The sequence below is a fragment of the Pagrus major genome, chromosome 21, assembly GCF_040436345.1.
Source record: "Pagrus major chromosome 21, Pma_NU_1.0".
Classification (NCBI taxonomy): domain Eukaryota; kingdom Metazoa; phylum Chordata; class Actinopteri; order Spariformes; family Sparidae; genus Pagrus; species Pagrus major.
The window spans coordinates 29,730,657-29,754,095 of record NC_133235.1 but is presented as its reverse complement, the minus strand read 5'-3'; the positions used below and the strand labels follow the sequence as shown (position 1 = coordinate 29,754,095).

The 23,439-nt window shown below is 43.2% G+C and overlaps 1 protein-coding gene across 1 annotated transcript in view; it reads left to right on the top strand.

Annotated features, from left to right (window-relative positions):
- Nucleotides 1-249: 249 nt before the first annotated feature.
- LOC141016250 (disco-interacting protein 2 homolog C-like) overlaps nucleotides 250-23,439 on the top strand; it is a 189,237-nt gene continuing 166,047 nt past the window's right edge. The window contains exon 1 of the mRNA XM_073490508.1: nucleotides 250-399. Coding sequence (XP_073346609.1) covers nucleotides 321-399 — 79 coding nt within the window. The 5' untranslated portion in view covers nucleotides 250-320. The remainder of the gene's footprint in view (nucleotides 400-23,439) is intronic.

Below are 23,439 nucleotides of genomic sequence, written 5' to 3'. Positions count from 1 at the left end.
ATGATGATAGTGATGATGATGACGATGATGAAGATGAAGTCAACCTATACATGAGGTGTACCAGCAGCAGCAGTTAGTGGACACGACCGATCCTCCAGTCATGCTCTTATTGTGTAGAGACGCCCACCGGAAGAAGAAGCGCCATGTTGTGCGCAGCTTGCTGCTGCTGTCGGAGGCTCACAGCGCTGCGGCCGCTCAGAGTGCGACACGCTCCGGCTCACTGACTTTGGATTTTTTGGGGGTTTCGGGAGAAGCCTGAAGAGAGAAAAGAGGGAGAAAGAGGCGGAAAACAGAGATATAAGTCGGTTCCTAACGGCGGAATGGCGGACCGGGACCCGGTACCGCTCCCTGCGGAGGTGCGGGCCAAACTGGCCGAGCTGGAGCTGGAGTTATCGGAGGGTGAGTACTTGGATTTCACCGCCGAGCTCGGAGGCTCTCTGCCCGGCGCCGCTGCTGCCGCTGCTCGGTCTCTGCTCGAACCGCTTTCAGAAAGTGTTGGGCTGCGGCTGCCACAAGTTCAAGTCCGTCTCTGCACGTTTATGAGACGCAGACACATGGTTCTGGTGGCTCTGGTGGACCCGGCTGGGTTCTGGGTGCAGGGATGTGGTGTTTTGGTGGAGTGGCAGTGAAGTGGAAACAGCCCGGGCAGCTGTGCAGGGACTGTGGTGTTCTGGTGATATTCTCATGATGTCTCATATAAGATGACTTCATGTATTTTACACATATTTTAAAAAAAAAAAAGTGCAGTAAAATCACATTTAAGCACCACAGTTTTCTGGAAATGTCACAAAATTATAGTGATTTTGAATATATAGTCATCAGGTATCATGATGGGAGTATAATCCACAATATCTTTATAAAAATCTTTACCATGCATGAAAGAAAATGCATCTATTTATTGCTTTTCTTTGATTTATTACTTAATCACAGTAAAAACATGTTTTTTTGGTGCTTTTTGCAGATTGCAAACCCAAAATATTGCAGAGAACAGCTGCAAAAAATCCTTTAAATGAGCTAAAACTGAGAAATATGCCTTTTTTTTTAATGATTAATTGATCTAATATTTACATCAAAGTGTCCTCACATGTCTTGTTTCGTCCAAACAAACCCACCAAAACACAGAAAAAAACAACAAGTGCTCAATTGGATTAAAAAAATTGGCCTTTTAAACGATTAATTGTTGACTAAGAGGGAAGTTTTTGTCGATTAGTTGACTTAGACGTCCGTCACAGCAGATGAACACGACCATAAAGTCCACTTCAGAGTCTCTGTTGAGCCACCAGAGTGACGTTACAGCCCCAGAGGGAATATCACAGGAATACTACAGAGGTCTTTATCTTTGGGTTCGTCGATAAGGAGTTGATTTTTTTTGTTTTTGTTTTCTCATTGTCATTTTGGAAAATCCCGTTCAGCAGGAGCTCTGCACGCTGCTCAGATTATGTGCACAGAGCGTGCAGCTGTTACCAGACACAGTTTTCACATGACACGCTGCAGCCAGGAGGAGGATGAATGATTTCCATTATATTCCAACTTCTTTCCATAACACCAGAGCATATATTGGCTTTCTTGTGCAAGACGCTGTAATGCAGCTTTGGTATTGATTTTCTCATTAGTCCTCCTCCCTCCCTCCTCCTCTTTCTTTTTCAGATTGATATGTCACATTGCTGCAGACTCACTCTCAGCCTGGAGAGTATCATAGTGTCATATTTCAGCTGCCTGCGAGCAGCGTTTTCCCCGTTTCTCATGGAGTCTGGAGGCTTTGCGGAGCTCGGCCATGTATGGAGAAAGAAAGAAAGAAAGAAAAGGGAGAGAGAGGAAGCGATTTTAACAGCTGACTGCTAATGCACACATCGCATTTTAATGTTTCCACTGCTGCTGCTGCAGATGCAGGTTTCAGGAGGATCTGAGCTGAGAGGAAAATGAGGAGGGAGGGAGGGAGGATGGGGGAAAAAGGTGACACACATTCCCTTTCTCTTTCTTTTTTTTTTATGTAAACCGCCAGCTCAGAGATGCTCCAATGTAAACAAGTGCGTCTGGGGGAAATGGGGTCAGATGCCCCGTTGCATTATTTACATGCTCAGCTGACGTTGTGAATGCACGCCGGCAGCGAATGCAAAGCTTCCTCGCATCCCGCAGACTTTGACCTAATTTTTCGATTTCCACGCATCATCCCTTCCTCCTCCGGAGCCTCTCGCCACGGGGAGGGGGGGAGGACGGCGGCAGGCATTATAAACATTCAGGTGTCGCTACAGCTTCACAGGGACCACATGTCCTCTTCAGGAGCCCTTGAGCAAGGCATTTAACTCCTCTATCCCCCTCCACTCCTTCACTTCCTGATGGACATTCTAGCTGAGTCGTTGTCTGGAGGTGGAAATCATCCTGACGGCGCCGCACGTGTCGGCTCCTCTGAGGTTGTCGGGTTTGAAATTGCGTTTTATTTCACGTTGAGACGAGTGAGTGAGGATCCAAACAGAAGTCAAGTCTCTCTGGTGCACAGACAGCGAAACATCACAGCTTTGTTTCTCTTATAGATGGAAAAAAAACAATAAACCAGATACCTCAGTGAATTCAAATTCCACTTCACTCTGACCTTTTGGCCTCTGAGGCAGTCTGGGGTTAACTGTCTTGCTCAAGGGCATCGAAATGGTGGTAATAAAAGAGGGTCAAGTGTCACCAAACATGTCAAACGGGAGCTTTTTCTTGGTTGCTTGACTTCTCTAGTTTGTTTTAACTTGAGTTAGTGAGTTCCTACATTTCCCAGAATGCCCTCTGGCAGCGTAGATACATTTAGCTCCTTGTACCCATTGTTTTCTGTGTAACCCCATAAATCTGTGGCGTGAAGCCGCTAGACTTGCAATGGCAGGCGTCGTGCTACCGCAGATGACTCGTCACTTTCCACTACGGATGTCACGATTTGTTAAATCCAGGATTTTATTTTAATTTTGATTTTAAAGCCATGACTCAGTTATATTTAAACATTTCTTTTCAGCATTGACAGCTATGCCATCGTTAAACTATCACATCTGGATGTGTAAAGATCAGCAGATCGTTGGTTTTATGCCTTCAAAACTTCAGATTGTATTCACCTAAAATAAAGAAACTAGAGTTCAACCAAAACGACACCATTCAGAGATTCAACAGAAAACAACAAACAAAAAACAGAAACTAAATTCAGTTTCTCACAAAGTTTAGTTCCTAAAATCTGTCCAGAGTAAACCCTCCTCCCAAGCTAATCAATAAAGGATCTCTGAAAAAGAAAACAAATCGATCGGCTTCGTTGATCGTCTTCGTGCACGCAGGATACGTGTCTGGATGTGCAGCTGCAGGCTAACGCTAAGCTAGCTTTGAACTGTTTTTTTCTTTAGCTGAGAAAATAAAGACATCCTGGGAGAATCCTCCATCCTGCTTTTGATTTCGATAATCAAAATTCGACTACTGTACCTCGACTTCGTCATTATAGCGAGCGCAGTGTGTGCTGCTAAAGTCTTAGCCTTAAAATAATTCGTAAACTTTGTGGGAACCAGTGTTTTGTCCTCAGACGGGAGGTGACTCACGATGTTACTGTGTGAAAAATAAAAAATAAATATAATGCACTTGATTAAAAAGCACTCCAGAGCCTCCTGACCTCAACTTTATTCTAACCCTGAGACTTTCCTCTGAGGAGGTAATGGCCACAAAAAATGTCCCCACTTTCTGAAATCGTCCTCATTCGCTCTCAAGGTCTACGACTCTAATTGGTCCTCGCAAAGCTAGCAGCACACACACACACACACACACACACACACACACACACACACACACACACGCACACACACACACACACACACACATGCACACCGCCTCCACTGTCTCTCCATCACTGTGTTTCCCTGCAGCTGCAGACTGACAGGTTGTCCTGAACTAATCTGGCTGCTGGCTGAATATTAAGCTGTGCAGTTCAGCCCCGATAACAAGCTGTCCACCTCAACACACTGCAGATTACACACACACACACACACACACACACACACACACACACACACACACACACACAGAGAGAAAGCTAGCCCCACCTGACCTGCAGCGTCTGTGCGTTGTTGTATCTGCTGTATGCTTGTTGTAAGTTTAGATTAGTTTCCTTCCTCGTCCTTTTTCCTTTCCTTTCCAAAGGTCACCTGTCAATCAAACAGTGTGGGCGGGACTATCTTGTCTCATTTCTGCAGCTCATTGGCAGTTTTCATTACTAGCTGGCTGCATGGCTAACTGAGCTAACTAGCTAACGACGGCTACAGTTGGAGTATGAATTCTTACTTATTGCACCTTCTTTAAAATATCTGTTTTGGTCACCACAAACACGGCGGGAGGTTTTCACGAGGTGTCCGAGTGGTTTCAACACTTACAAATACCGAAACGAAGATATGAACGGTGGTCACTGGTTTGGCAGCCCTCCCGCCTGTAACTCCAGCACCGAATACAGGTACTAAACGTGTAATATGAACACGAGGTGACACGTTTTTGTACAGACGTGTTTTGCAGCCTTTAACTGAAGCGTATCTGATCGGTCAAACATGCTTCAACCAAATAATCCAAAGACATGAAATGTGTCCCGTGTCGTCAAAATGTGGATCTAGGCTCCAGTTTTGAAGATGTGGAGGAGAGACGTGGTCAGGATGTAACAGTGACGTTTCAAACTGTATAAAAAGTTACTTGAGTGTAAAAGTTATTGCTTCATCCCGTCATAAAGCGAAATCTGGTGTTCGGTTGTATTGATGTTGAAGTTGAGCTCCTCTTTTATAACACTGTAGATTTCCTTCATCACATCTGGTCCTGATAAGATTCCTCAGTGAGAGTCTGTTATTTTTAAAGCTCTCTCTCTTCTCTTTTGGTTCCCGAAAGATCTTTTTTGTTTCGTGGAGGAACAGAAACCTCTTCCTGCCCGGTTCAGTTCTGATAATTACAGCAGTCTGTTTCAGGCCGGCTCCGGTGTCTGTGTATGATTTATCGGCCCTGTTCTGGCCCACAGATGCTCCGTTTTGTTCTGAAAATAGCTTAAAAATGTGAATCTGAGCAAAGGGACTCTCCTGGATCCGTTCGGGTCGGCTCCCAGAATGCACCTCACCAAACTTCACTTGGTTTTTTAGCTCAGAGAAACTTTTGGGAAACAGAGCTGCACTTTTTTTGATCATGTTTGTACATTTGAGCTTCATTTCCAGTAAACTCAGCTGGAGTTAATGCTGATTATTGATACATTATTGATTAATATGATGATTGTTTAGTGGATACAATGTCAGAAAATACTCCCATTAAAACAACCAATCAATTATCTATTAACTACCAAGTGCTGGAAGAAGTACTCAGATTATTTACTTTAGTAAAAGTAGAAATACTACAGTGTAGAAAAATATTCTATATGCAGTAACAAATACTTATATACTACTTTTGACGAACCAGCGGTGGAAGTATTCCTCAGATCTTTCACTTCAGTAAAAGTGACAATGCTATAATGTAGAAATACTCTATTACATGTAAAAGCACAAGCACAAAACATTAAGCATTAAAATATACTTGAAGTACCAAGAGTAAAAGTACTCGGCACATTTGCCTGGTGGCTTAATTTATAAAAATACATAATATATTTTATGAATAATCCGAAACAGAGAAGTAACTAAAGTGTAGTGGAGTAAAAAGTAGTAGTACAATGTCAAGTTCCCCGAAACTGCACTTACCTACAGTACTTGAGTAAATATACTTAGTTACATCCATGTTACTGTGCTGTACTGAAGCACAATTTTGTGGCACTTCCATGTTTCGATGACTTGATACTTCTACTCCATTACATTTTGGAGCTAAATATTGTACTTTATACTCCACTACACTTGATACTTTAGTTACTTGTTACTTCGCAGATTGCATATTGCATCAAAGCCATTTTTAAATACATTTATTTATATCTTTTATCCGATTAAAATACCTGTGACAGGTGGATAACACCAGTCAACCCACATATCCAGCAGCTCTGATATACACATATGTAAATACATGTATCATTTACTTGTACTCTTAATACGCAAGTACATTTATGTCCAGAATATTAGCTTTGATACTTTAGTACATTTACATTTAAAGTATTATTTGTGTGGAGGACCGAAGTAGTATTTTAACACGATGTCTTTACTTTCACTCAACTCTGACGTTTGGACTCAACACCTCTGCGACTTGTTCCTCCTCTGTGGAGCGTTCAGGAGGTGTTGTAGTGGAGCGGACGGGTCTTCCAGTGCTTTCACACTCTGCTTCACACTCCTCAGCAGGACGGGACATGATGTGACACTTCTGACAGTTATTCAGGAGACTCCGAGCAGAGTGGAGTGACAGTTTCTTTGAGGAAAAGGCGAGCTCTGATCCCAGCTCACTGCCGACTGTGAGCTCAGAAGCTGCTGTCACTGACTCTTTTTACTCTACGTACCTTTAATAAGATATAACGTGTGTTGTTCGGCCAGTTAAGAGATTTTGTGGGTCAACAACTTTGATTTAAAGATAATCAAACACTGATTATTTACATTTGTTCTGGAGAGACAGCAGACACGACACGTCATTAATAATTTATTAATTATGTCATCAATATAAGCTCCTTTCACAGTCGGCTCACTCTGTGGTCATTTTTCTGATGAGGACGGGCTGTAAGAGGTGAAAATGTGAGATGTGCTCCATTTTTTACCATGTCCAACATCTTATGACTCACAGAAAATAAAAATTTAACAAGTTAGCTACAAGACAATCACAGTTTTATGTGTTTAATTAAGTGTTCGGTCGTTAGACGACAGTAACAGTCAGGCGGCTTGGCAACAGGTGATGTCTGCCGTCACTTCAACGTCGAGGCTTTTATTGGCCGTCTGGCGATTCAAACCGGGTGTGGTCCGACCTTTGGATGCGAGCATGTAAGAGATTATGTATGTAGTATAACACACCGAGGTTACGGTTATCTTAACACACACACACACACACACACACTTACGCACACACACCTTATCAGTGGCACAGACTGTGAGCGAATGCTCGGTGATCACCTGTGACTCAGCGATGTAAAACAAAGTGTTTCACAGTGTTTCATCAGCGCTGTTTGATGTTTGCAGACCAGCTGACACTCTCACAGCTCTGTTTTACATCCTGATGCTGGGTACCAACATTTTCACGAGCCCATCGCATCCTGTAAAGTCTGATTAAAGGAAAATTAGGTATTAATCAAGTCACACTCACCGAGGTAATCGCTAAAAATTTGGAGAAACGGTGACGGATCAGGAAACACGAGGCGTCAGACGATGAGACAAACAAACCTCCAGGTCATCCAAACATATTTTGTAAGAGAAACAAAGAAGGTGAAAGATAAAATTATGAGTTTGGGGTTATCTGCTGTTATACATGCCACGTTTCCAGATGTCAGTTAGCTCGTTGAATACAGTGTGATGTCATCATAACAAAGATCCTTCCTGCAGAAGCCCAGAATATCTCTTTTAAAACACGCTGTAGTTTAATTAGCTGTAACTTTCCCTTTCTGTAGTTTGGCTCGACTTAAACAGACGTTTTTAAACGGAGCTTAGAGTTTGTGTTGGTATAAACACATGAGATCATGTTGGGAGTTATTATATTTGCTTCAGTCTCACGCTATCTACTGCACTGCATTTCCCATCAACCCCTGATGCTCCCGGTCACCTTTGCATCCATTAAACGACAGAAATCTGTTAAATATGAGCGTTAATGTTGCTTCAGAAGAAGCTGCTCAGATAATTTTGAGTTTTACAGATGATGTTATTCATTTCTCATCATCAGAAACTGTAAATATTAAATCTTATTTCACTCTGAAACAACAATCCCTGCTTGTTTTAGTGCTTTAAAGCAGATTTCTCTTCATAATTCATGTTGACAATGCAACAGGTAGATAAATCAATAGTTTCCCATTTGCACCAGACTGTCCTGTTGTTGTTGTTTTTGCGTCTCTGTGAATCATTTTCCTTCTCAAAGTAATTCATTGTTAAATTGACAGATCTGTCACTGCAGGGTGGAAACGTCTGCGCCTGCTGTCCTGCAGCCTCGGTCCTCTGCTGCATCGTAACGTCTCACCTTTCGACCGGCAGTTGCCATAGAGATGTTATTTTCTCTCCTCCTTCCTGAGAGATTATGACCTGTGGGGATGGAGAGAGGCTTGTTCTACTTTAGCGGCACACAGCTTCTGTCTCACAGCGAGGGCCACAAATTCATATTTGGTCTCTTTGTCGGTTCCCTCGAGCGATACGAACGGGGGAATTCAAACCTCCGGACGTGCAGTCACTTGAAGTGAATCGACCGCCGTCCTCACTTGACTCCCACCGGAGAAACATCCGGCTGAAAAATTGTGGCTTTATTGCAGTCGCGGCTGTTGTTAAAAACAGTCTCGGGCGAGCCGTCTGAGGTGAGCAGTGCTTCGGATTCAGCGAGGTGACATCAGCCTGAGATGATCGGCCTCTCGAGCTGCACAAACACGCCAAACGTGCAGCTGTGGAGGGGGTGACAGCCTCCTCTGGGCACCCAAGTTTTCAGTTTCAGGACGGAGAGAAAAGAAAATTGTTATTTTCTCACTTTATTTTTTTCAACAGGGTTTCAAAAGCCCACAGGGTCATAAAACTCACTCGGCACAAGGAAGAGCATGTGAAACTTTCCACTCAAGGAAGAAAAACAAAATGAAAGTTATGTTTTCTTTAGCAAACAGAAGCTGTACAGAATCCCAAGAGCGCCAAATGCAGAGTCTTTATTTAAAAACACTTTTTCAGTTGAATGCAAATCATCCTGCTGGAGCACTTTCCCTCGTCCCTGAGTGGCCTCTGCTTCTTCTGCTTCTTCTTCTTCTTCTTCTTCTTCTTCCTTGTGAAACACTTCACTGCCGGTGGACAAGGCCACTGAGAGAATTATACACTTTAACGGCTCGGTTGCAGATAAAAAAATGCATTATATTGCTTTTATTTTTTGCAGCGCGGCTCTCAGCGTGCAGTCGTTTGGATCTATGTCGAGGGTGTGACTGTCCTGAGCCGCTACAGTTACTGCAAACATAAACACATCAACCTCCAGCGGATTAATCGAGCTTAAAAAACTGAGAATTTAAGCATAAACACACCACCGGGGTTGAGATGTAAGCAGCGCGCCAATGCACGCAGACAGTCCACATGTTTGTCATCAGCTGTCATCCTCTCTCTGAGAGCCGGGTGTCTTCTCGCAGGAGGCAGCCGCATAAATATTCATCTGCCCTCGCTGTCAGCCTCGCAGCACAACAAATCTGAGGGCTGGAAATGTCAGCGGGTCGAGCAGGCGTTTGTCTCGGGCTGCTTTAGATTGTCAGTTCTCAGCAGGCAGACAGAGGATGGAGGAACAAAACAAATAATGAATAAATACAATCAAAAAGATGCAGTTTTTACCTGGAGACACCATCAGGCAGTTTGTGCTGTTTGTTTTGAGCGCTGTTAGAATAAATGGCTTTCAGACAGGCAGCCCTGACTGGAATTTAATTTAACATGTCATGTTTGAGTCATTTTTATGTAAATGAATCATTGTCAAATGAATGTAATAAAGTTCTTGGTAACTCTTGACTTTAAGTTCCCCTATTAAGCAGCAAATAAACATTCAATACATGCTAATAACACACTATAATGAAGTCACGTGGTCGATCGCACCCGTAGTTGTAGTTTCTTCTCCTAAAGAGAGTCGTAGTAACGAGTCCTAAAACCTGAGAATCGCTTATCATTTTTGCACATCCGGTTCCCTCGTCTCAAAGTCTGCGTCATTAAATCTCCCACAGTTTAATTATAAAGCTCTTCCGTGTGTTAAAAACGGTTAGCGGTTGCTAACAAGTGTCTAAATGAGACTACAGAGGTTGTCGGGGACATTAAACGTCCTCACAGCGAACACGGAGACTCATCTGCTCACTAGTCCGTCTTTACAGGCCACTTTAGTTACACACTGTTCTGACTCTGACTTTACAACTTGTACATTGATCAGTTTATAGAAAACCTGTATGTAACTGTGTAGTAAGACGCTCAGTGGTGGTGACGTTTAGTTCATGTGAGCGTGATGTCGTCTGTTTGTAGCCTAACATTAGCTTTTTACTGCTAGAGATGCAATTTACGCTTCGAAGATCACAGAGTGATGTTCATCTGTGAAGATTATCTTGATGAACAGACCTGTCAGTTTCATACACTATCATAATCTCCAATTCATGTATCCCGTAGGCATTTTGTGGAGGGAACCAGGGCGGTTTCCAGGACCGTGATGACAAAGGCCTTTAAGTTCAGTGTGAACTTCATCATAACTGATCCAGCAGCAGTTCAGACGGTTCCTCTGTGAAATAACTGAACTGGACCTGTAGATTTCTTCACTTACAATCAGGAGTAACTTGATAAGATCTTCCTGCAGCTTACATCTTTACCCCAACGTTTAAAAAAAAAAGCACTTAACCTTTCAGATCTCAACACTCCTCCCCAACATGTTTGAGATTAGACATGAAGCCTCGGTGTTTATCTCCTCCTCCTCCTGATCTGAGCGGAGATGGCATTTGTGCTTGCTCAGGCAATTTAGAAAAACCCTTCGGATGCTCGGCGTAATGGGCTTCGGCCGCTCCATCTGCCATTAGAGCAGCCAGAAGACCCCCAATCAGCATTTTCATTTGCTCAGCCTCCTGTCTCAGTCCGATCAATGTCAGATTTCAGAGCCTGCTTTAACAGCACGCCAGCCTCTGATGCAAAGAACCCTTCAATCACCTAATTGGCTTCAGCAGCCCGGCGCTGATCATAAAAAGTTGTGTTTTCCTGCAGAATCAACGGTTAATGAGCTGAGTTTACAATCCTCAGACTGCAGTGACTGTGTGTGTGTCTGTTTATTTGGAGCTCAGGACTGTTTCCTTTCTTACATTAATGTTTTTTTGGCAGCTGAGTGTTTGGCTTCATGTATGAGGTGCAGAAAAGGGGTTTCTGGGTAAAATGTCATGCCGTGCATATCGACGGTTTGTTATGCCAAACGTGTGGTGAGTAAGAGAGTTTGTATTGTAGCACTCGGTTCATACGATACCTTAAAAGAGCTACGGATTAACCAGACTGTTTAGAAAGAAAGACTGCGACTGACGATTATTTTCATTATTGCTTCATCTGGGGATTGTTTTCTTGATTAATCGTTGGTTCTAGTCAGTGTCCAACAATAGCGAAGTAATTCCCCAAAGGCCAAGTTTACATTTTAAAATGTGTTTTTTGTCCAAGATCCAAATATGTATTTAGATTACGAGATTTACTATAAGATGCAAAGATTAGTCCATTTATTTTTATTATGGAATAATCGTTTAATTCATTTTTCAAGTGAAAATGTTTTGTGCAGTCAAACTTTTCTGACATGTTTGTTTCAAATTGAAAATGTCAAATTTAAAGTGGACCTGAGAAGCTGCATAAAGATTTCTATAATAGCTAAAAATATAACTTGATGACTAACCAATGAATGCACGCTATGCTAGTAGTTGGTGTCCGTACCTGCTCAAAGATTGTCTTGGCGGGAACAAGACGTCACTCTGAGACCACTCTATAACAACAAGCCTGTATTCTTGTAGTTCAAAAAAGACCAACGTCTTCTCCAGAAAGATGATTTAGCTGCAGTGGGTGGCAGAACATTTCTGAGAGGTCACAGCGAGACGGTTGATGGCGCAGAAAGAAGAAAAATAATTTAGCTTCTTCCAACTTTTCCTCCTTGTCCTTCAGACAATGCCGGACGCTTGAAGTACTTCAGGCTTCTAACAGTAACTCAGATGAAACAGAAGAAAGAAAAGCAAAATTACTATTTGGTTCAGCTGCACACAGACGTCCAACCAGGAAAGAAAAGACAACAAAAAGGATATTAAGAATGAATTCTCTGTTGCATCCACTTCACTGGATGTTGTCTTTGTTCTGAATGCGACACAAACTCGATATCAATCATTGAATCTGACTTTGTGCCATAAATAAACTGTCAATGATTCATCTACCGTCCTAATTTGAACCCGAGGTGTTTGTTTTTTTTTGTTTTTGTGACTCTGACAGTCAGCCTGCAGACTGCAGCCCTGATGAGGCCGTGTTAGGTTAATCCTGACCGGGAGAGTTCACTCTCTGCCACGGCGAGAACATTAAAACCCCCGTAACGCCCCATCTGTCCCCCGCGGCCGCTTGTGAACGTGTCACTGCTGTGGACCGCCGGCCCGATCATCAGAAGTAAATGTTGGCACTTTTCTGTCTCTGCAAACCCACGGACATGTTCAAGTTTATACGTGACAGACTTGACAAATTGACACGTGTACAATACGTGTCATATTACATTCATGTTCACTGTTTATGAGCTGACTTTGGTGGAGATGGTGGTGGTGTTACAGCGAGAAGGCTGCCAAGTGTTTCAACATTTGTACCCGTGACACCATCGGATGTTTTGGGCCGAGATGTCAGCAATTTTCCAGCCGTGTTTGTGATGACAGAACCAGGTGTTTTGTGGAAGGACTTTTTGCGCATTACGAGGAAAATATCAGATTATTTTAACGCTATGCTGATACAAATAATCGTGTGCTTTAAGATCTTGATATTCATTTCTGTAAAATTCTTTGACAGGGCTGCAACTTATCTTGGGATTATTTTTAGTTTTTGCTTGAAAAATGGCTGAAATGGTTAATCGATTATCAAAATGGATTAATTGACTTATCACTGCAGCTCTATTCTTCAAAAATGTTGATTGTTTTTAATCGAAAAAGTTAAGATGTTAGTCTACTAGTGTACAAGAAAGATGTTTAGCAATCTGCAGACAAAAAACACTTGATAAGTTGGAAATGCTTTGTAATCTAACAATATGCATAAAAACAAAACATTAACAAGTGATTCATCAGATCATTAATGCATTTTGCTGTTTAAAATCATGATATCGTTGTTATATGTCTCCATCACATCACACCAGGTTTCCCTCCCTCACATGCAGCTCTAATGACTGTTTTCATCGTTTCTGCTATAACGAGACAATTACAACACATGAAGTCACTAATCTTGGAAACGTTTCACTGTGTTTCTGGTGTGACAGCTTGAAGTAACGTAACTGCTGTCGGAAAAAATATTTCCAACGACCGCATGCAGCCCTGCAAGTGTTCTCTGCCATGTTGCTTCTCATGGAGGTGATGTCATCGCTCGGAGTGGGCAGGAGAGGTGGGGGAGATTTGGGGAGGCAGCGGGAGGCGGGGGTGTTTCTGGCAGATTGCATCATTAAGCCGCTCAGACAGGCACTTTCAGCCCTCTCTCGCCTTTTTTCTTCCCTCTTTGCCACTTCCCGCCTGTCGCTGATGCCGGCGTGCTGCGAGGGGGCTGCCGTTCAGAAAGTGAGGTCTCGAGGGGCGAAGGGAACAAAAAAAAAAAGCAAAGCAACACCTCCTCTGCCCCTCTCGCTGGGAAAATAAATGAAACCGATAGGGAAACACACTCCTTTTTTTTTTTTTTCAAACACGCGGCACAAATATTTTCTTTCCTCCGTCCTGCTTGTTTTGACCTCGTGACCTCGACCTTAACCTCGACCTGTCCGAACACTCTGACCAATATTTTCCTTTCCGTGTTGTTGATTGTGGTTAATTACCAGCAGCTCCTGCACCAGATGCTGCTTCTTTTTGTGTTCTTCAACCCAGTTTTATGTTCGAAACTCTGGAAAAATATAATATAAACAGAAAGTTAGGGCCCAAAACTTCCTCCCAGCTCAGTTACTCATCGTATTAAAGCCAACTGTTGTGTCTGGAGCTCCTTGGAGAACAATACACCCAATTAATGATCCCGGGGGTGACACAGTTCCTCCACCAGACGAGGGGAGGAGGGGGGGATGGCCGCTGAACCCTGCCAAAGTCGGGCCGCAGGGCTCGCACAGATAGACCCGAGTCGGACAATGAGGCACTTAATCCGTTTAAATAGTACAGCTTTATTAGATTCTCTTCAGAGGAATGAGATACGGAGCTCCCGTGTGATTGATGTGGTCGGCCGAGGCCCCGCCGGATTCCTATTTTGTTTTTCGGCCTTGGCAACAGAAGTCTCACAGTTTACTTCATCCTCCTCGCTCGTTATTTATGCATCTTTCCGTGCTATGTGTCCTTGTTGGGCTTTCTTTGATGCCACTCGGGCTGTAATATCATCTTCTCTGAGGTTTTTGTTGAACACGCACTGTTTGTTTTCCATCGTTTTTTATTCATTTGTGCAGCTGATGAAAGCAAATGAAAAAACCATCTCCTCCTCCTGCAGCATCACTGTGTGAACACTGCAGCTTTGTCTGTCAGGAATGCTCCTCTTTTCAAGCCCGATGCACCAAACTGATATCGAAGAGCCAACTGCGACGAAGGCCGACTGTTGCGTTGCATCACGTAGCTGTGTCCTGGCCAGAAAGCTGCACTTGAACGCACCGCAAAGACTACACCTTGTATGTTCTGCTCCTGCATGAAAGGACATACCTCTCCGCAGATGTACAAACGTTGCATTTTCTGACAGCACTCTTGCTAATGTAGCCGCTTCTCATCGAGAATATGTCTGATTTAAAAGTTGCAAACAGCCCTGGCGAAAGGGAGGAGGACGAAAATAAAGAGAAACTGTGAAATCGTGGATACTACACACTGTAATCTGACAAAAAGTGACTTTACTTTAAAAAATCGAGGAAGCCGATTGACTCAAAACGACCGAGTGAAGCTGTTAAAACCTTTTAGCTCGTGCGAGTTGAATATAATTGTCCACTTTACTTGGTAATTCTGAGGTAATTTGGCTTATTAAAGTAAACTAAACTTTTAAATTGCGATGACAGGCTCAAGAGGCTTCCCTTTCTTTTTCAATTCTCCACGCTCTATTGGCCAAAAAAGCCTCCGACAAGGGCCTCCCAGTGCCAGTGGTGCTGCCAGCCAGCATCCTTAGCAGAGTAGCTAACTAGTCTGCGATAGCGTTGTGGTATGAAAACAGGTTCGGGCACAGCAGGGAGAGATTGTTCGCTGTGATCCTATGATGGTGTTTTGTTTCTTAATGCTATTAGCAAGATAAACAACCAGTAAAGCCTGTTGAAGTGCCCTTGAGCACGATCCTGACACACTTTCTGTTCTCTCTGTGTAAACAGTCTCTACAATCATAAGTTTAATGGATGAACTGTAGTTTATTAAGTACACTTGACTAAAAGTTAATCCAGCAGTCTGACAGTAAATCCTCCATATAAAGGTTATAATGTTTAGTTTGTGGTGAAACTATTTTAGGGACTTGTTGATTCAACAGTATGTCATTAAGGCTCAATAACAGCGACACCGCTCTGTTTTAGCTCGGCTTACCTGATAAACTGGTGACTGAGTTGTATAACTAGCTAAAACACTGTCACCCTTTCCTTTTGTTGACCTCAAGAATAAAACCTTTAAGCTTCTGAAGCTGAACGTTGACGCCAGTTGCTCAGTTAGCTTCGCTTTCCATTAGTCAGAAGTTGAAAAATTGTTTAATTAGAGAGATTTCACTCCAAAATTGCAAAATTGCTCATTGAAAAATTAGTTTTGAAAGCCAGAAAGCAGCTTTTCCGTGCTCAGTGTTACTGCAAGAAACTTTTAACCGGTTGTGAAACAGTTTAAATTAATTACTGATGCCTCTATGTGACCTTCACAAGCAAACAAGACCCTCAAGAAGAAGTTTGGCTTTTTCTGTGTAGTTATTATATCAATTCTTGCTGTCGTCGCTACAGTGGTCAACACAAGTTCCTCGAGCTGCTTTAAAATAACAAAGCAACACTTGAGACTGCTGTGAGACTTGACTCTCCAAAGACTTAAACAATAAAACCATTCAAGTTGCAAGTGTTGAATGTGTTAGTGATAGTTTCATAGCCTCTAAATAAATAAATATACGGCCTCCCTACATGGCTTTATTTCCCCATTTGGTGGCCGAGGAACAAGCTGCAGCCTTGACTTATTAAAATGATTGTGGCTAACGCGTTAGCAAATATTTGGCAGCTGACACGTCCAACAGACATGGAGCAACATTAGCATTCATTTGGAGTCGTGTGTCTGCACTTCTGATGAATGTAAGTCCAATATTGGCTCTGTTTCAGTCACCAACTCCTGGGTGAAATAGTATCAGTCTATTTAACTGCTAGATCTTCTATTTTGGTGCTGAACAGGTAGTGTGCAGAGGGTTTATCAGAGCCTGTTGGTCTCAAAACAGCGGGATCTGGTTTGATAAGAGCACTGAGAGGGAATCAAAACAGTAAAGCTGACAATGAGCTGAATGATGTCAAAATGGAAACAGAAGCCGTGTTGGTTGTTTTGTCACTGATATTGATCATCATGTCTCTTTTCAGTGGCTTAAGAATCGGTCACCACAGTGCAAAGATGGAGCTGAACTCATTGTCCTGAAGCTGGTTTTAACACTTGGCTCTGTGGGTCACAGGAGGAGGCGGCCCGGTCTGCACAGAAACAGAACAAGTGATGAATTCCATCTGTGTCACTGCATAAAAAAAAAAACCCTCTCTTCTCTTTATCCCTGGCATCTGCCCTCATCCTTGAAGACATTCCCCCCAAACTGGTTTAAACCACTTTGGAGATTAGAAAGTTGTTGGCCTTAAGACACGAGAGCAGAAAAAAAAGAAAGAGGAGAGGAGGACGGATAAGAGAAGCATTGTGCTGTGAACGTTAACAATGCCACGGCCTGCTGGAGCTGAGGCTCGGGCAGTCGGAGGTTTGGCTGCTTGTTTGTCTCTCGGTATGTCGGGGTGATAAACTTTAGAGCGGCGCAGATCCAGAGAGCCTGCCAGGAAAGGCTGCCTGGCAGATTAGTTGCAGTACTACGTGGACGACGTTTCTTTGACCGCCGTCCAAAACAAGACCGCGCTCGCATACTGCGCATAAAAAGACTATTGTAACAGGTCATGCAATGCTGTGTACAGGCGTAAAATCTAGCAAGAGTAAAAACAATACCAGTTGTTTCCAGAGCAGCTTGGATCGTCTCTAAGGCCAAGAAGCTTGAAACAGCTGGAGTGATCCGCACGGCAACTGTCATGGAAAGTCTGAGAGTGGTAACGACACACAGGCCACGTCCTGCAAACCAGAATGCAAATTAACTGCACTGAGCGATGATGCTTTTATAGGCATCCAGTGGGCCGGAGAGGCACGGCATGAAGCTGGAGTCAAATGCTGCAGCTGAATTACAAGAATCTGTAACTGTGCAGCTCAGACGGCAGAATAAACATTGGCAGGTAACGTTTCAAGATGGCACCTGCAACGTTTCAGCAAGTGTAACACACCCCTGCGTGTTTTAAAGGAACACTCCTTTAACAAAGCTCAGGTGTTTAAAGTGACAAAACCAGGTATCTTAAGCCAAAACAGCAAAGACAGACCGTGTTTCAGCATTTGTAAGTTTGAAAACACTGGATATTTTTTACAAGATGTTTGTGGCGACACATCCAGGTATTCTAACCCTCACCGATGTTGTGCCTAAATGAGCAGAGCCAGAAACTTCACTTTTGGTCATCGGGATGTAAAAACTGTCCAGGAACCAGTAGAATCTGATAACCTGCTGAAAAAATGGTGACTTTTCCCCAAAATAAGTTTTTTCATTATTTTACCGGTCAATCCAGAGTGCTGTGTTAAGGCACCATCGGCTCATGTATCCTCACCTCACCTGTTAATCCTGTGCATTAATGTGATATCCTCCTCTTTCATGCTCACTGGAAGCCGGTTAAAAGTGTTGTGAATCTCAACTGAGCGCTCGCAACACGATTGGCTGATATCTTTCCAGATTTGGCTGTGAAAAGCGGACGGCTGGCTTTGGGAGAAAGTGGCTGGATTTGTGTCATCTAACCGTCATCTCTGGTGTTATGGAGCGTCGACACAACATGAAATAGAAAATCTAACCTAAAAAAACAGTGTAAGAAACGTAATCTTTCAACATATCTCTGGTTTGCACAAAAGTACATTGCCCATATTTATTCTTGCGACTCGGTTGCCATACGACCTGAGAATCCTCCCAAACCTGGTGGCGTTACATCTGCCCAAAAAAGTCCAGCCTCCGTCTCGTCCTGGCGACGAGGCACTTGGCTCAGTCTGTGCTCGTTGCGGAGAAGCTTTGGCAGCCTCTTTCCCAAACTGACGGAGGAGGAACCGCTGGAGAACTTCGACCTCTGCCTCCCACTTTGTTTACAAACCCTGTCGTTTTCCTTCTAAACGATGGGATCCAACCCGGACCTGACTGTTGGGAGTCTGGAGCGCAGCCAAGTGTGGCTCGGCGGGGCGTTGGAGGTTTACAGTACTCCAGATGGTGTCTTTTACATATGTAAATAAAATTGCCTCTGTACTTGACAAGTATAACCCCCCCCTCCCCCACGCTGCTTGGTGACTTCCCTCCCAGGCAGCCAGGTGCTGATGTTACACAACTGTCTCTGACTCTGTGGTCGTTTGTTGCAGTTCAGTTTCTTGTGCAGGTCGACTGATGGCAATATCAAAGATATTCCCAGAGCTGCAACAATTAATTGATTTGTTGTCAACTATTAAAGTTTTAGAAAAAGTCCAAAATCTCTGATTCCAGCTTCTTAAATGTGAATATTTTCTGGTTTCTATGACGGTAAACTGAATTTGAAGACGTAAATGAATGAATGTAAAGCAACATAAATGCTTCACAGCTGTAAATGATTGTTTTAAGTTTCCCTTTTCATTTATTTAGAGGACAGTTTATGCTAATGGTGCTAGTAGCGGTTAGCACTCAGACGAGCGAATGGCTGTTTTGATGCTGTGTTTCTGTGTCATGTATTTACTCATTTGCAGCAGTTTGTTTCCCCTCATTCGTCTCTTTGTGTTATTTTCATTTCAGGGTTGTAATCTTGAAATCTCACTGTAGAGAGAAGCACCAACACCTTTTTTTTTTTTTACTGTTGATGGTTTTTGAAAGGAGAATGAAGCTAATTTGCATTTTTATGCTGTTGGCTGGGCTCCATGACCAAGGGGGTGGATTTATCTCGGTGTAATCAACACATGAACAAAGAGAAACAGTCTCCGGATGATTATGGAGTCATGAAAATGACTTTGCACCGACTGCTCATGTGGAAAAAGCTGCTGGTTTACAATTAAGCTTAAACCCCCAAAGAACAGTAGCAGTGTTGTGGTGAGGATGTGTTTGGGGGGGCAGGGTGGAAAAAGTCTCGTAACTAAAAGGTCACAAGTTCATGTGTCCATGTGAATGTCCATCAGCTGCAGTTTGTCCTGTCAAAGTGGAAAAAACACTCCTCAAACCTTTGCTAACATAGCGAAACACTCAAACTCAAAGCTACACAAAGCTCCGTGGACGTGTTTAATTTGGAGAATGAGTTGTAATCTGAATCCAAACACTTGTCACGTTCAGCAACGGCTAATATTTACACTTTTTCATGACTAAACTGGCTTCAGCAACAACTTCTCTGACATCCTGAAATAATTGTTATCACTGGGCTGGTGTGTAATTCTCTTTATCCACAGTGACGTAACTCATTTGTGCAGGAAAAACCAAATAAAGTTCATGAAACGTAAACAGGAGGACGACGAGCCAGGATGCCAAGAAAAACACTAGTTTTTTTTGGCCTTTTCTCGATCTTACAATTTTATATTTTCTTTTATTGCCTTTTATTTTACTGCCACTTTGTCACTGTTTAGGTAGTGGCACACAAATGACTTTACTTACTAACAACGTGGTGGGAAAACAGTCGAGAAACAATAAGAGCGGCAGCACTCATGCGAATAAAAAAAGCTCTCAGGTTTATTGAGTGACGGCCATTCTGCGCCGAGGGCTGCAGCTTTTGACCCTTAAATAAAAGGCCGGAGACCTTTTATCACCCACGTCATCTGTTAATGTCCACACGGCCCGTCTAAATGCACAGAGCAGAGGGAGTATGTACGGGGGAGTGTCGACGTCTTCCCCGCTAAGAGTTGAAACGATTATCTAAGTCCAGCTCGTGATGAAGATGGATCATTTGTGGACGTCCTCCCTCCCTCGCGCACGCTCAGAGGTGGAAACGCTCACAAAAGGATGTTTCGCTTCACATACGAGCTGATTCTGTCTCTCTGCAGGAAGGAAGCACGGGGATTTCATCATTCGCTCCTTTCAGGCTAAAAAACACAAAAAAAGCCTTTCCATATTCTCTGTTGCAAACCGGAGCTCGCCCGCGCCCCCAATTTGCTCATCAATAGCATCAAATGACCTCCTCCTCGCTCCTCGCTCTGTTGTGTAATCCTCAACAATGTGACTTCTCTGTGCTGCTTCAAATGAGCCATTGTACAGTTTTTTGGGAAGAGAGTGAGCGGCGTCTTATGTTACACAGGCCTCTTTTGGTTTGTTTTCTCACATAACCAGGCAACTGTTGGAGCTTCGAGGTCAGTTAGCCAGGCTGTTAAAGTGCTTATTAAGTCCTGGGTTGGGAGACGTCATCCCTACGCTGTGAATACTGAAGGAAGATTTGGATAAATGTGTCCAGCAAATGGCAAATATTACCTCAGATTGTTATGCGATAGTGGATTTGACCGGTTTAAGCCAATAACAGGCATGCTTTTCAAAGTTACACAACACTGACCCACTTTAAATGTGATGCAGGCTGTGGACTGTAGCGTATTATGTCATGTTAAGAAGGCTTTGTAGGGATCCATCTGATCAGTCTGTGGTTACAACAGTGTTGTGCACCATCTATCATCACAGATATGAGGCTTCGACCCTTAACCTTGTTATGACTGTTGGCTTTTTATGCTGATAATCCTGGAAGCAAAAATGGACTCTGCTGCAGCGGCTACCGGCTCAAAGGAGTCCTCCTGCATTGTCTCTTTTCATACACTTTTGCAACTATAAACTAAACCCAGCTGTCTCTTGAGTGTAGCGGTGGCTAGCTTGCTCGATAATAAGGTTCAACATGTAAACAAAGTCTACAAAGTGTAAGTGGAGGCTTGCAGCTTCCCCCAGCGTCGTGGCTAAGCTAGTCTCAACACATAGATGAAAATTAGTTTTTATCCAACTCCCATCAAGACCCAAAACTGTTCTGGTGACTTTCTTGGCTGGACACTTACCGTATATCCCCAACAGTCCATGCTGCATGTTGTTGGTACTTCTCTTGTAATGAAAAGTCAGAAAAACAGCACATAAATGCTCATGATTTGAAACCCTGCCGCTCTGTGTGTGAGGCTTTATATTGAAGCAAAAAGACGATGGCTGCCGCGTGTATTCTGTGCTCAATGACAAGAAGAAATGAAAGACATAATGAGAGCTGCCTCGAATAAAAGCTAGTTTCTAATTAGCAAATGAAACAGCAAACCTGCAAACCACAGATGTGTTGATTGAAACTTTGTATTTCTTAAATTTTATGTTGTATGTTGTGACAACGCTGTGCTGATGGTCTGGTAAGTTTGAGGGAAACATCATGTTTGTCGGCACAAACACAGCTGGAAAATGTCCCGGCATGTGGTTAGAAATATCCCCTGGTTTCACCGTTACAAATGTTGAAATGCCATCTCTTGGCAGCCTCCTCGCCTCGCTGAAACTACTCCACCATCACTTCCACCTTCCAACGTGAAAGTCAGCTCTTTGTGCAGCGTACAGTACATATTATATTCTCTCCAAACAACCGAAACATTGCAAAAACCACCAGTCTCATTTTGGTTTCTTTGGCACAGAAGAAAGTCTGACATTTGGCTGACACTTTAATCTTGAGATATCTGCGATACAGCGAGCAGGAGGCCCAGTGTGTCTTGTGAAGCACTTTTCAACTGTTGCAGGGATCAAACCTTCAATCTGTCAGTTACAGGATGCTCTGCCATGCTCCGGCCTCATCGTGGCATCGCTCCAGTAATGAGAGCGTGTTCTTGGCCAATGTTGTCATTGTTATCTAAGTGTTTGGCTGAGTGGGAGCTGCGAGTGTGTGTGTGTGTGTGTGTGTTTTTGTATTTTATCTACAGCGGTCATGTTTCTGTCTGATGGTGTCTCATCCAGATAATCACTCCCACTCTCCGCTTCAGGGATATTAACATGTTGTTCAGCGCGGCTCCACATTTTTAACATCTTCCAGACAAAACAGTCTGTATGCTGGAGGCAGGACGAGTCTGCGTCGATCAGCTGTGCGTATGTAGTTTGTTTGGCCGCGTAGAATCAAAAATATGAGTGTGTGAGTGTGAATCACGGCGTGAGCCAACGGTTCAGTCCAACATTTTTGGGGCCCGGAGTGGAATTTGACAGGCAGCCTCGCTTAAATAAATAAAAAGCAAAAGAATACAGGAGTCTGATGTCTTTCACAGTAATTAGATATATTTAATAAGATAATACATAGTTCTTGGTCATTTCTTTGTCTCTTATACTTCATAAACAGTCTTCTCGGTGACAGTTACAGGAAAAACAGTGAAAGCAAAACGTAGTGTACGAGTCACGAAGTGTGTCCTGGTTATAGTCGAGTTCTTGTGGCATCCAGGTTGATGCTTTCATCATCACCTCAGGTGGCTCGGTCCAGCTCTGACAGTGGTAATGTAATAACAGCTGGGTAATGAAATAACGCCTCAGAATGTAGTGAAATGTACCTTTAAACAATACAAAAATGTTGTTCACACTGTGCAAAAATGTGATTACATTCAGGAAATTGACGGCAACTTAGCAGCTTGTTAACATGTTTATCCTGCGTTTTAATCACCTTTGTTCTAAATGTATGAATCAGCAGTCACTAAACGCTAAAGGACACGATCACATATAGATCAGATAACATTACAGGCCCATTTTCCACTAAACGCACTTCTTTCACAGCTTAGCTTCCCTGCCTGCGGTATTAAATAAGCTGGACCGAATGAAAACTGAGCTGTAAGAATGAAATACTGAGTTATGTCAGACTAATAAAGAGACGGAGGCACAGACAGGAACTGACAGAAATAGATGGAGCGAGAGAAGAAGAGTCAAACTCTGTAAACTGAAACCCGAAGCGGCGTCGAGGTCTTCAGGTCAGAGGTGGATTCGCGGCTGTGTGAGAATGAGCTTAGGTCAGTTCGGTTCGGGCCTCCGCTGAGAGAAAAACATATAAACACTTTACAAACACACTGAGGAGACGGTGGAGCGTCCACACAGTGTTTACACTCCTTCCTTCGCATGTAAACACATTCTGATAGGCCTGTTTGTAATTCCCAGGCTATTTTTACTGCATTATTTAGGACTTTCTCTTCTTCACCCGTCGAGTTTTTGCAGTTGAGTCGAAAACCTTCAATAGAAAAGGGAACGCTCTGTGCTTGTTTGGATGTGGAGATGCGACAGACGCCATGTTCACTGTTGATTCAGGACTAAAACAATGTAGAATGATCAAAAGATGAAGGAACGCGCTGAGACAAACCGAGGAAGGATGCCAAAGAACAGCCTGAAGCAGGAAGGAAAGAAAGGGTCGACAATAACACAAAGTAAAAAATCCAATTTTGCAGACGGATTTACCTCA